This window comes from Rhipicephalus microplus, chromosome 10 (genome assembly GCF_043290135.1).
Source record: "Rhipicephalus microplus isolate Deutch F79 chromosome 10, USDA_Rmic, whole genome shotgun sequence".
Classification (NCBI taxonomy): Eukaryota; Metazoa; Arthropoda; class Arachnida; order Ixodida; family Ixodidae; genus Rhipicephalus; species Rhipicephalus microplus.
In genome coordinates, this window is record NC_134709.1 from 34,641,743 (window position 1) to 34,656,178 (window position 14,436).

The 14,436-nt window shown below is 44.5% G+C and overlaps 1 protein-coding gene across 1 annotated transcript; it reads left to right on the plus strand.

The window, feature by feature from the left end:
- The first annotated feature begins 566 nt into the window (after nucleotides 1-566).
- On the plus strand, nucleotides 567-13,324 carry LOC119181036 (tetraspanin-33-like). Its single transcript, XM_075875427.1, has 6 exons — nucleotides 567-1,267; nucleotides 2,556-2,679; nucleotides 3,159-3,420; nucleotides 8,615-8,897; nucleotides 10,925-11,068; nucleotides 13,000-13,324. Exons 1-6 carry the CDS (start codon nucleotides 1,262-1,264, stop codon nucleotides 13,285-13,287), a joined length of 1,107 nt encoding a protein of 368 aa, XP_075731542.1. The 5' UTR covers nucleotides 567-1,261; the 3' UTR covers nucleotides 13,288-13,324.
- Nucleotides 13,325-14,436: the final 1,112 nt, after the last annotated feature.

Genomic DNA, 14,436 nt, shown 5'->3' on the forward strand with positions numbered 1-14,436 from the left:
CCCTCACTGCAATGTGGCAGACACTCTGGTGCACCTCCTACTGCAGTGCAAAGTAAGGGTCCTAAGGCTATAAGCAGCAGCGACAGATGCGTACTCAAACCTACTAAGTAAAGCATGGGAGGCTGCTATCTCCCAGCTGGACTTGGTCGACCAGTATCGATTCGTCGCTCGAGCCCGGCGGGTCGTCCAGGTCAGAAGGTTCCTGGAATGAGGGACCCTCCCCCTCCCACCTTCACTTGCAGGCTTTACACAATAAATGTTTTCTCTCACAAGCTTTACACAATGAATGTTTTCTCTCTCTCTCTCTCTCTCTCTCTCTCTCTCTCACTTCAGCTACATCATGGTTACAGCAATACAGCAATCTAATTTTTATTTTCTGTTATTGAATCTGTGTGGCAAACAATAATGAAGCTTATTTCACATGCATGAGGCTTACCAATTAATTGTTTGATTGGCAATATTGTATTATTATGTATATATATATATATATATATATATATATATATATATATATATATATATATATATGTATGTATGTATGTATGTATGTATGTATATTGTATGTTTGGAAAAATTCCCATTACATTTACACATTTGGAAGAATGCCCATTATTCATATGTGCAAATTTTGAAGATTGTGTCATTAGGTTCTGCTTTTCTGGGAGATTGTTTCCTTGTCTTCCTTATGATGCACAAGTGATCTCCACTGTTTTTTTGCCAGTAATGGATGCATGATTTATTATCTTTTAATATTCTTAACATGTGGGGAAGGAATGGTCTCATGTAATCTACTATCACTAATGTTTAAATATTGTTAAGCCTGTCTTCCCACTGCCTGTACAACAGGCTTTTGACCAGAATACTGTCCCAGTTTATTGATGTATCTTCACATTACGCCTAAAAGTGGGATTCTGAATCGGAAAAAAAGAATCGAACCTCAAGTTCTCATGTGAGCCTTCATTTTCTTCTTTTATGAAATTGCATTAAGTTACCATCATTAGACAAAAGAGGCTGGTATATATAACCATGGATATATAACCATGTGCCATATACAGATTGTTGTGTGCAAAAAAATACATTAAAATGACATGTATACATATATAGATTAACTTGTATCGCTAGACTTTGGGCAGATTTATTTTCTCACATGCTCATGGCATCTGCCAAGCTGTTCCACCTAGTGAAGAAGAAGAAGAACTGCATGATCTGGGTGTGTGACAGCTTGTCACCTCAGTGACACTGACACGCATTTGCTTCAGCCATGGAGGTTTGAATTCCCTGTTTCTACTCATAATATTATTATTATTATTTGTGCATTTGTGATTCTGTTTCGCTTTAGCAGCATTGTTGGCACTGCAGACGGAAGTCGTAAGACATGTATGTAGACTAGGCCTAAAACGTTGCCTTTAATTGGTAGCCTTTTCGTAAAGCTTAGTGCCTATAGCTTAGTGTCTATAACAATTAGTATCTATGAAATGTATGTTTGCTTAGTAAAACCTAAAAATGACAACATTACCTACGATGAGGTTAAACATCTTGCATTATATATACAAGACATAAAATACATTGCCTATAGTGCTTGCACTGGTTCGTTTCAAATAAGGTGCTGCTAAGGCCTCAAGAAAGCTGCTCAGAGAAGCACTACTGGCCTTCAGCCATTTTTGACAGAATTTGGTACATATGCCTGTGGCTCCCCAGCCACTAATATTTTGCAACATTTTTTTGAGTTTAAAGAAATTATGCACACAGATTGTCATATATTTTTTGAGTTTAAAGAAATTATGCACACAGATTGTCATATATTCAATTTTTATGGGGCACTTCACAAATTGGGAGCATAGCAAATCTTTTTTTTTTGAAGGGGGGGGGGGGAGGTTCAGTAGTACTTTACATATGTTCATGCACACAAACATACACGCACGCATATGTTATCAGTTCTTTGAGACCATTTGTCACGTGGGAGTAGCCAAGGGGTGGTTCAAACTCTCACCAAATTGAGTTTTGCTTGTGCATATACTATACCTGCATGCGTATGTTTGTGCATGCATGTATAGTATATACACAAGGAATACTCAAAATTTTTAGTGAGAGTTTGAACCACCTCTTGGCTACTCCCATGTGACAAATGGTCTCAAAGGACTGGTAAGATTTTCTGTGCGATTGCACGAAGTCACAAATTACACAAGGTAGCGTGGGATTGAAGCATAAACCAACCATTCTTTGAGAACAACTTTCTGTAAGCCCTAACGTGTACGCATTTTGGTGGTTAGTTTCAGCTGATGCTGGACTTCAGTTGTATTGATTTGATTGATATGTGGGGTTTAACGTCCCAAAACCACCATTTGATTATGAGAGACGCCGTAGTGGAGGGCTCCGGAAATTTCGACCACCTGGGGTTCTTTAACGTGCGCCCAAATCTGAGTACACGGGCCTACTACATTTCCGCCTCCATCGGAAATGCAGCCGCCACAGCCGGGAAGGGACTTCAGTTGTAATCATGCACGGTCTTGATAAATTTTTCGGTCGGCTCAATATCTGCCTACCATGCGGTGCAGGAGAGAGCAGCCAAGCCGCGTGTTTTTCTCAAGGACAGCGGCACAGCCAAGGAACAGAAACATTTGTCTGCCAAGGACAGGCTTGACACTGCCGGCTATGCCTCTATTGCTACCCAGACCAAAGGTTTGTTTTATCGGCATGGTTAGTCCAGTTTAATTCAGTTAAGTTTTTTGTATGTCTAATAAAATCTGGAGATGAAATTCATGAGGAGAAAGAAATTGAGATAATAATAATAAAGCAGGAAATATAAGCAAGCATTGTCTAAAAGTCTTGTTAATTGCTTCATATGAAAACAATACTGAAATGATTCAAGTTCGTGAGTTCAATAGGTCGCATAATATGTTAAATAGAAAACATCCGATTGTGCAGTGTGTAATTTTAAAGTTTGTACTGAACCCTGCTTTTGTGTACAACTGTCTTGGATGGCGCTCCCTCGTCCAAACAGGAATTGGTGATTAAGCTCCTTGTTCTTCCTCAACTGTTTCCAGAGCCCCCGGGTTTGAGTGGCTTAATTTTTTTTGTTGAAAGCTGTGAATTCGCTTATGTGCATTTTTCATTGTGGAATACGTACCAAATGGCCCGTGCCTGATCATAACGTGCAGATGTCGGTGCCCGGAACCCTGCACAGACGCGCCCTGCACCACCGGCATGCCCTGCGACACCGGCATCGATTATTGCGAGCCTAGAGGCAGCAGCGCTCAACTTGGACGTGAACCCGTTTGTGCGCTACCCGCTCATAGTCATGAACTGTGTTCTCTGGGTGCTCGGCCTCTTCCTCTTTGTCGGCGGCTTGTATGCCTACATTGGCACAGCGACGCGGGCCAGCGTTGCCGAGCCCTCTGGGACTGTTCTCAACATTTACAGGTAGGAATCAACAGTCACTTTGTGTGCTTCTTTTCTCATCTCCGACTTGAATCCCCTCCTCGACCTCCACTTTCTTCATTATATTTTTTACTTACTGAAAAGGGGTTTATTGGCGTGTATTTCGACGGTGGCCCTACGACGAAAACACGATCGGGACAGTGCAATGGTCAAGCAGATGCCGGCGATGATCAGCACGAGGCAAGCGTGCCAAGCCCAGGACCCAGTACCCAAGTGGAGGCGATGTCGCTTGCCAACGATGCGTTTTCTTCTTCACAATTTTCCCCCGCCGAAAAAGAGCCATGCTGGTGACCTAAGAGTCTGGAGGCAGAGGGCTATAATATGGCTTAAGGCGGGCGACGTGGACGATGTCACGTCCACGCCGGCGCATGTCGTCAGATGGGGAAAGTGGCTCCATGAGAAAATTCACCGGCGAGGTTTGCTCCAAAACGCGGTAAGGACCCTCATACATCGGGACGAGTTTTGAGGAAAGGCCGGGGGTTTGGTAAGGAACAGCCAGCCATACAAATGATCCTGGGGAATAGCTGTGGCTTCGTGAAGAGCCGGCGTTGTTTTCTTTCTGGTGCTGCTGTTCTTGTGACGTAAAGGTGCGTGCGAGTTCACGGCACTCGTCCGCTTTTCGGGCAGCTTCGGACACAGATGGGCATTCAGATGCGTCAAGACGGTATGGAAGGAGAGTGTCGATGGTGTGGGATGGTTCGCGTCCATAAAGGAGAAAGAAAGGTGAAAATCCAGTGGTGGACTGTGCCGCGGTGTTGTATGCGAACGTGATGAATGAAAGAATGCGATCCCAGTTAGTATGATCAGATGTCACATACATTGCGAGCATATCGCCAAGTGTGCGGTTAAATCTCTCCGTGAGCCCGTTAGTCTGCGGATGGTATGCCGTGGTCTTGCGATGAACAACATGGCATTCAGAAAGCAGAGCCATGACAACTTCTGATAGGAAGGCTCGTCCTTGGTCACTTAGTAGTTCTCAAGGAGCACAATGTCGTAGTATGAATCGATGGAGGACGAAGGACGCTACGTCCCGCGCAGTGGCACTTGGAAGGGCGGCGATCTCAGCGTAGCGTGTTAAATGGTCCACAGCGACTATGATCCACCGATTTTCATCTGATGTTGTCGGTAGAGGGCCATAGAGATCAATTTTGATTCGATTGAAAGGTTTGGCAGGGCACGAAAGCGGTTGAGGTGCCCCGGACGAGTGAAAAGGCGGTGATTTGCGACGTTGACAGTCAGGGCAGCCCATAACGAATTTTAGAACAAAATTATACATTCCGCGCCAGTAGAAGCGACGGCGAATGCGTTCGTAAGTTTTGAAAACTCCAGCATGGCCACATTGGGGATCGTCGTGAAAGGTGGTGCATATTTGTGATCGCAAGCTGCGGGGGACAACCAAGAGCCACTTACAACCTTCAGGGGCGTAGTTGCGTCGGTGTATCTCCCGATCACGAATGGCGAAATGAGCAGCTTGACGTCGGAGAGATCGTGATACCACAGTGGTTGACGATCCAGAGAAACAGTCAAAAAGGGAAGCGATCCATGGGTCCTTGTGTTGTTCACTGGCAAACGAGTCCAGGTCGAGAGATGCGATGGAGTTGGTACCAGTGGTTCCGCAAGCCGAGTCGGGAGGTAAAGGCGAACGGGACAGGGCGTCGGCGTCAGAATGCTTGCGTCCGCTGCGATAGATCGCGCGAATGTCGTACTCCTGGATTTTCAGTGCCCACGGAGCTAGGCGGCCAGAAGGATCTTTCAATGTGGCGAGCCAACAAAGTGCATGGTGGTCCGTTACCAGGTCGAATGGGCGACCGTACAAATAAGGGCGAAACTTGCGAAGCGCCCACACTAGCGCTAAGCACTCTTTTTCAGTGACGCTGTAATTGGCCTCAGCTTCAGTGAGCGTGCGATTCGCATAAGCGACGACGTATTCGGAGTAGCCCGGCTTGTGCTGGGCGAGAACAGCGCCAAGACCAACCCCGCTAGCGTCTGTGTGAACTTCCGTTGCAGCTGTTGGGTCGAAATGCCGTAGAATGGGAGGCAATGTTAGCAGACTACGGAGCGTGGCGAACGCGACGTCGCAGTCAGGAGACCAGGGTGAAAGTTCTGCGTCACCGCGTAGGAGGTTGGTCAGTGGTGACATGATCGACGCAAAATTTCGAACGAAGCGCCGGAAGTACGAGCATAGTCCGATGAAACTGCGTAATTCTTTTAGTGTAGTAGGTTTCGAGAACTCGGCGACTGCTCGCAGTTTTGCAGGGTCGGGTAGAACACCATGCTTGGACACGATGTGCCCTAAGATGGACAGCACACACGCGGCGAAGCGGCACTTTTTAAGGTTCAGTTGGAGCCCAGCGTTGGTTAAACACGTCAGAACCAGTTGGAGCCGAAGCAAATGTGTAGGAAAATCGGGAGAGAAAACGACAATGTCGTCGAGGTAGCATAGACACACAGACCACTTCAGTCCACGCAGTGTGTTGTCCATGAGTCGTTCAAACGTGGCAGGGGCATTACAAAGCCCAAAAGGCATTATGTTAAATTCATACAGGCCATCTGGTGTAATGAACACAGTTTTCTGGCGATCAGCTTCTGCCATAGGAACCTGCCAGTATCCAGACCGTAAGTCTAAGGAGGAGAAGAATTTGGCTCCTTGGAGGCTGTCAAGGGCATCGTCAATGCGCTGCCTGCTACAACTGCGGAGCTACTTCTTCACGCACAAAGTCCTTATTCTCTTGCAGGGTTGGTGAGTGGTCGGGAACGGAAGTGAGACTGGAGAGCGAGTCGGCGTGTGAGGAAAATGGCCGAGTCAGGGCGCGCTGCTTGCTCAACTCGTCGAAACTTTGACACAAAGTGACAAGTTCCGCAACGGTGGCAGGGTTACGGGCCAGGAGCATCTAAAATGCGCGGTCATTTATCCCTTTGAGGATGTGTTTAATCTTCTCCGACTCGGGCATGGTGGTGTTCACACGGTTGTAACGACCAATAATGTCTTCGATGTAGCTGGTGAAAGATTCCGTTGGCTATTGTGCCCGAGTCCGCAAGCGTTGTTCGGCTCTGGACTTGCGGACAGCGGGTCGGCCAAAAACGTCAGCAAACAATGTTTTGAAGATGGACCACGTCGTAATGTCGTTTTTGTGGTTGTTATACCACATTTCGGCCACGTCAGCGAGGTAAAAGATGACGTTCGTCAACTTGTCCGCGTCATCCCACTTGTTGTTTGCGCTCACCAGTTCGTAGTTGGTGAACCAGTCTTCTACGTCGGTCTCATCAGCTCCGCTAAAGACCTTCGGCTCTCGGAAGCGAAGAATGCCGGGGTTGCTGGAGGATGGAGTGGAAGAGCCAGGCTGCGCATTGTTGGTGGCCATGATGGGAGGTAGCGTTCGGTTGCGCAGCTCCAGGTTTAGGCGACGGCAAATGGCAGCACCCAGGTTCAAGCGACGGGGAATGTCAGCACCCTCCACCAATTGAAAAGGGGTGTATTGGCGTGTATTTCGACGGTGGCCCTACGACGAAAACACGATCGGGACAGTGCAACGGTCAAGCAGATGCCGGCGACGATCAGCACGAGGCGAGCGAGCTAAGCCCAGGACCCAGTCCCCAAGTGGAGGTGATGTTGCTTGCCAAGGATGCGTTTTCTTCTTCACATTACGTTTTCTTTTTCCTTTTCTTGCGGTTCACCCAATTTGTGCCCGTGCTTCCCCCATCCTTGCTTGCGCTCTCGCCCTTTCCTCTTCATGTTTGGGTCTAAGGAAAGCGTACAAAACGTGCACATGAACATATGCCGATGTAAGCCTTTGAAAATTTGATGAATACAAGTCAGTTCTTCGAAACATCTGCTCTTCCCTCGCCTCATGTCTGCAATTTCTTTTCATCTCTTCAATCTTCCACCTTCTCCAGAACCTTTCTCTATCAATACCAGCTCTCCCTATTTTTCCTTATCAGAGGCAAGCGAATACTTCCATTGTTGGCTTTATGCCAACATTGTTATAGCTTAGTTGCCCTTGATTGTAGCATCAAAAGACACTGCTAATGCTACCTCCGTCCAGTACATTGCTAAAGTGATATGTTATGCTGTCCTTACACTCAACCCTTTTGGCTTTTACTAGCCTATGAGCTGCGACAGAGTTGAACACTGGCTTCTCCATACAGTTTAGTAATCTTTAAAACCAACAGACAATGGAGCCAAAGAAAGCAGATGGGACATTACTTGTAGTGACTGTGACCTCAACACAGAAGAATTGAAGTAGACAAAAAAAAAGTACTCATTTTATCGGTGGGGTCTGAACCCACAATTATCGAATTTTGTGCTCGTGATGCCTCTTGGCAAGAAAAGTGTGTTCTACATTCGCTGCCTTGGCTATGAGTGATGCTGGCTAGCACTTGCAAGCTTTAAATGCATATAAATACCCAACAGACGTTGGCAAGTTAAGTGCACTGTATTGTAGCTCAATCGGCTGAGCATTGGATGTTTAATTTGAAGGCTGTAGGTATGAATCCCAGGAATAAAAAGGGTTCTTTTTCATCCACTTTAATTCTTTTCAATTGATGTCATAACTGTAATTCATTACAATGAAACTAGAAAAACAATAACAAATGATGCTCTCTCTGCTCTCCAGGGGCGTAGCCATGAGGTGGTGCACCAGGGCCATGTGCCCCTCCTCCTCTGAATTTTTTTGTTCTTTTTCCATAAAATACAGAGAGATCAGTGACCATTTTGGGGAGTGCCCTCCCCAAAATCAAGGGAGCTGCCCCCTACCCCTAAAAAAATTTCTGGCTACGCCCCTGATTCTTTCCTTGGCTCTTGGTTTCATCGATTGTGTCCAAGAAAGAAATGAGCTGTAAGCTTGTACGGTTCCCCTTCTTACCTACATACACCCAGACCTCGATAAAACGAACCCTGGTATAACAAAATATTGGTTGTAACAAAGTAATCGAAAAATAATCTTGCAATAGTGTTAGTAATAAACTTTTATAACGAATTTTCGTATATCTTGCAATAGTGTTAGTAATAAACTTTTATAACGAATTTTCGGATATGGCGAACTTATCTTTGTGTAAAATGTAACTTTGTTATAATGAAGTATGAATTTAGTAATCTTTGTATGATTTCGTGATACGTTATTATTATATTACGACACTTAATGACGTAGGCGAGCTTTCGAATTTCGAACATGTACAGTCAACTGGTGGTGCACGTGGAGCTGACGGTGATGCTGGGGGGCACACTGCTAGTGCTGCTGTCCTTCTGCGGCTGCGTTGGAGCACTGCGCGAGAACACCTGTCTGCTGAACGCCTATTCGTCGCTCATCACTGCACTGCTACTGCTCAACTTCATCGTGGGCCTGCTGGTGTTCTCGCTGCCCTCGCAGCTGAAGCGCATGGTGCGCAACACATTGAGCACGCGTCTTGTCGTGCACTACCGGGACAGCCCCGATTTGCAGCACCTCATTGACTCCGTACAGGTAAGATAGATGACAGTAATAATAATAAACAACGGGGTTCACGTCCCAAAATCACCTTATGACTGCAGAGATGCCCTCCCCGAGGGCTCTGCAAGCTTCGACGAACTGGGACTCTTTAACGTACACTTAAATAAATCTAAGTAAATGGGCCTTAAGCATTTTCAACTCTATCCAAAATGCGGCCCCACTGTGGCCGGGATTCGATCCTGTGATTTGCGGGTCAGCAGTTGAGCACCCTGACCACTAGAACACTGCGACAGGTAGGTACACTTGATGGAAAGACGTTCACGCCGCCAGTAAAGATAGAGGACAGATGTTACCCATAGGCGTGCACACGGTTCTCCGTTAGGGGGGAGGGGAAGCCATTGCAGCACCTCCCCGCCCTTCCGTTGATCGAGAGGTTGGGGACGTGCTGTTAGTAACGTTGCCCATTAGCTGGTGGCGTGCATTGTCAAAGAAGTTCAGAAAGAAAATTCTGTAGGGACAGCCCATGCTGAATGATGCCAACAACAGTAAAGTCAATGCTTGCCTACGTACACATATGCTTTGTGAGTTGACCGAACAGCTGGAGACTGTGTAAGCACAATTAAATTGTTCTTGCTTTATTAATTTGTATTCTAGACTAATTTAAAAAATTGGAGTGTCTTGTTTGGACTACTGGTATCATTTATACAAGTAGTTGTGGCATTTAAGTTTCTACGCTAAAACCAGTGCATCATATGTACTTCTAGAGCAAGCAATCTGTTTGTAGGAAATGTTTTATATCTGCCACTAAACAGGGTGACTTGACAAAAAATGAACTTTTTATTATCAATTTAAGGGTGGTTGTTTATGTGGCAAAGTTATTGTATGTCACAATTTATCGGTAGCCTTATTTTTTAAAATCTAAAATATTGCGCATAGTTCGAGAGATCCGCCGTCTAATTTCCCGAACACTATGCCGGAGATACAGGAATTGAGTGCACCAAGTGCGCCGGAAGGGCAGTCTCCATGCTGTGTCTCATGAGAACTTCCCTTTACATAAATAAAGTGATGGCATGCCACGCAGGAACCTCACCGGGAACAATAAGAAAACCTTGAGAAAAAAATCTGTATAGAAAAAAAAAACATCCTGTATATATACCTGTGTGCTGTTATTAATGAATTCTCGTGGTTAAGATGGCCACGGATGGCTTTAATTTCAATGGACAGCCTCCTCTTCAGATATTCCTAAACCTCTTTGGGCACCATATAGCCTGGTGAGGCCATCCTTGCAACGTTGCATTTGTCACCTGTCGCAAAGTAAAATGCTCACAAGCAAGGACAGCATTGTTCACTTCTAGTGAAAAATGAATTTCAGCTTGGTACATCTGTAGAAGCAAATCCCGAGTACAAATTTGGAGCATTTTTGATGCTTTGTCATCATTTCAGCTGAGAAATGAGCTTCTGTGTGTTATTTGCATGGTAATAAAAGCTAGAAGATTGTATTCATGTCCACAGATTGGTATCTGTTAGATGAAATCTTTGTAAGAATGCCAGCTTGCGCACTGTTTAAGGTAATGCAGAAAGGATTCATTCTCCAAGAAATAATTAGCATCGCCGAGTTAGCATTTTATTGCATGCTGCATTGGTCTGTGTATCGTGAATGGCTAAGCACTGGGGACAGATTCATTGTGAGGTGGCGTTGTGTCACGCTTGTACTAAAATGTCCTGCTGGAGCCCCAACTTGTATCCAACATTTACTACAATATCTCTGCCTCTAAATTGGCATGATAAATAAACATCGATGCCCTAGATCACCTCACCTACTATTTATCTATCTGTATTGACTAAGTTTCCATTTGCCTTTAGTGTCCCTTGATGTGTTTATCACATCCGGACTTGCCGGAGTAAAATTACACCTGATCCCACCAGAGCATATGGAGTAAACCACACCTGATCCCACCAGAGCATACTATGCTAGGGTAAGGTATAAAGCATTCCAGTTTAATTTGCACTTGTTTAGCAATAATCGCAGCCTTGTATAATTTGGGTGTTCTCACATACAGCAGGATCTGCAGTGCTGCGGGCTGTCACAAAGGAGTTTCCGGGACTGGAACAGCAACATGTACTTCAACTGCTCGCGAACTAATCCCAGCAGTGAGCGCTGCTCGGTCCCTTACTCCTGCTGCAGGCGAAACAGCACTGAAGAGGTGTGCAAGTAATTTGCTTTGTTCATTAGGCATTGAGAAGGCAGCAACTTCAAAGAAGTGGTGCCACATAGACTCACATAAGAACTGCACCCTCAACATGGCAGTGTGAAATTGGAAAGTGCAAGTCCAAATGAGAATAAATGTCAAAAAAAAGGAAATTTAGATTTCTGCATCCCAAGTACTGACATCAATTCTACACGACAAATTCCAAATAATGGCTCGGAGCATTGAATTAACTGGTATCTCTTAACTGCATAGGTGACGTTGAAGATCACTTGAACTCACAATTTCTCTGGTGAATTTAATGCTAGTAGAAGAAATGGGTATGCAAAAATTAGTAGTCTACTGTGTGGCATATACAAGTTGATGAATAAATCTGGCAATCACTTTTGTGAGGGTGCGCAATTGCAGAATGATTGCAGATTTTGTGCTTGTAGTTGTGAAAACTTGACTGAATGGCTCTGTACCACGTAAGTGCCACATCTCATAAAAATTGGGAAAAACAAAATGTCCAGTCTTTATATGAGTCTATATGATCTATATAGACTCATATAAAGACTCATATAGATCATCTATGATCTATATGATCAGTAATGAAGGTGCATTCTTAAAGAGACACTTCAAACTGTTTATACTCGTGTATAAGCCACCGTCGTGTATAGGCTGCACCCCACTTTCAAATGCAATAATCTGAAAAAGAAAAAAGAAGAAACAGAACAAACTGAAAGCATGGCCTCCAAGATTGTGCACAGTGGCAAACACCCCAATTGCACCAATCCAGTGCCCCAATTGTGGAGGCCGTCCGGTATGTTGTAGGGGAGTATGGACAGGAAGCAGCAGTGGGTAAATCATTATTGTTCATTAGCAAAAATTCGAGGTAGAATCAAATAAAGGAATAACAAAAAATCTTCATTTCGCTTGTGACCGGGGATTCAAACATGCCAACCCTTGCTCCGTAGTGCGATATGTTTAGCCGCTTCTTCATCGTGCAAACATTCTTTAGCATACTAACGGTGAGCTATTTTATTATACACACAACTTAGCATTGGTGGTATGCACATCTCAAAGGCTCATTCATGGCTTTATACAACACCGGTGAGATGGCACAAAGTGCCCATTGCAGCTCTCTTAAGTGGCCTTTCCCTGCCGTGTGGTCATGTTTTGTTGTGCCGCATGCAGGCATATCGGACCTTGAGGGTGTCTGCACTTTTGCTTACCTTGCAAGACGCTTTGAGTCTGCACTGAGAAATTAAGCCAGGCTGGTGACTGGAAAGGCAGTACAGACATGGTCCGACTGTGCCATCGCATTTACTCTTGAAAGTGAAGCTCAGGCGTCCTCCAAGTCGACGTGGTGCATGTCCATGAAACAAATAGGAAGGATAGGGGGGGGTGAGTGGAAGCATTGTTAGCATACCAGTCTAATAGCACATGTTTATGGGCTAGTTGATGCGTTGTTTCAGAAAGGAAGGATTGCGGGGAAAATGAAACAGCACAGAAGGCAAAGACGTGACGGCACTTGTGCAAGTTCTGTCCCTTTTTCTTGCTTCTGTGCAGTTTCTTTTCTTTCTTTTTTTTTGTGCAATCCTTCTTATTTGAAACATAGCACTGAGAAATATTGACACATCTTGTGGTGCGATTTCGTAAGCATGACTGCTAGGCACTACAAAATTTAGGCGTTCTGCGTGTTTCTCACTATGTCTGTTGTTTCAGTGCCTAAAAGTCGTATTGTGCGGTCAGCAATAATAAATGCATTAAAAGTTACACTATAGTTGAGTTTAAAGGTTTATATATTTACTGTGCAGATATAAAGCAAATGTCGCTACTGTTCTAACACCACCGTGCCAAAGTCTTGTTGGCAGTGTTAGGGCTTTAAATGCATACAAGTTGCTTTAGTGCTTTAAATGCATACAAGTGATGTGCTTTATTTGTAGGTGGTGAACCTGAGCTGTGGTCAGGGAGTGTTGAACAGGACCGACTACGATGCTTGGTTCACAGTGTACACTGGCAACTGTGTCGACGCAGTGCATCGACTCATGCGCGAAAATGCCACCATCATTACGGGAGCTTGCCTCGTCTTTGTGATCCTGCTCGCCTTTGTGCAAATGGTCACACAGGCGCTGGTCGACGAAATATTCATCATTCGGCGAATTTACGAGAGGGTGTATGACCGCCTTTATGACATGCGTGCCAGTGCAGAGAATACGGAACGTGTTGAATAAACGTTTGCACGATTGTGTGGATAAAATTGGGATTATATGTTTATCGTATTTATGAAATCTAATTGTAATAGTGTTTTTTTCAGCACAGTCTTGCCTATCTCCTTGAGGTTCTCACTGTCTTTTTTATGCTGTAGACCTTAAACATAACTGTACGGTACTTTGAAGAGAGGGCCTTCATTTTTCTTATTCATAAAAAGTGAGCAGTGAGTTTGGTAAGAAAACATTGTGTGATTGCTGTGGTTACGCATTGTATAGGTCTCTCTCTGTGCTAGAAAGGGCTGCTGGGTGAAATTTTGCCACAACTATACTAGATCGTGTAAGACATGTAAAAGTTGACATCTTCTAGAGCAGGTTTGAAAGTGGCACTCTTGGTGATTGTAGGTACTTGGTTGAAGCATTCTATTTGCTAGCAGCACATAACATACCGGACCTTCAGAGGCACTGGTTACGTCTGTGTACACAATTTGTTTATGCTAGTTGTGTCAACCTGTGGTGCAGAGAGAGCAAGATGCATAATTTCTCATTGAGTGAATTGAACCTTCACCGCAGTTTATGTTCTCAATTTAAACTGCAGTGTGCTACCTATGACTGTAATCTATCACTTTGGTGAAGGTATTGCTACGTTTGACGTGTCAGCGCCAGGACTGAAATAAAAGGTACCACTTTTCTTTTCCCAAAATGAGTACAACCTAAAACTACTTGTGCACACAATTGGAGCCCGTGATTTCATTCTTTTCATGTCAAAAGGGAACATGACTGCAAGAAAATGAAATATTTGATTACATACTAATTAGAATTAAGGAAAAATTCACAACACATTGCTTAATTTACTTTCTCGGAATGTAATACTGAGTGCCTTGAAGTTATGTGAATTTGACAAATTTGTAGGCAGTGCATCTTAATTCATGCCTGAAGGGGATAGACGAGTAGAAATTGTTATTGAAACAAAGCTATGTGTACACAATGGCATTTTGGTGGCCATTGCGTGAGATACCATCCATGAATATAGATGAGGGCAGTCCCTGCATGTAAATAAAGAATTCAAAGATACATTAGCACAGAGAAGCTTGAATTTTCAAAATCTGGTGCTTCGCTAGGGTTTTCTTGTGAAGGGTAACAAATGGCACCAAGGTAAATGCTAAAGTTAGA

Bases quoted from the DNA above. Each gene is read 5' to 3' on its own strand.
- LOC119181036 (XM_075875427.1), top strand. The intron at 2,680-3,158 runs GTTTGTTTTATC...CATAACGTGCAG, and splicing joins TATTGCTACCCAGACCAAAG to ATGTCGGTGCCCGGAACCCT. The intron at 3,421-8,614 runs GTAGGAATCAAC...GAACATGTACAG, and splicing joins ACTGTTCTCAACATTTACAG to TCAACTGGTGGTGCACGTGG.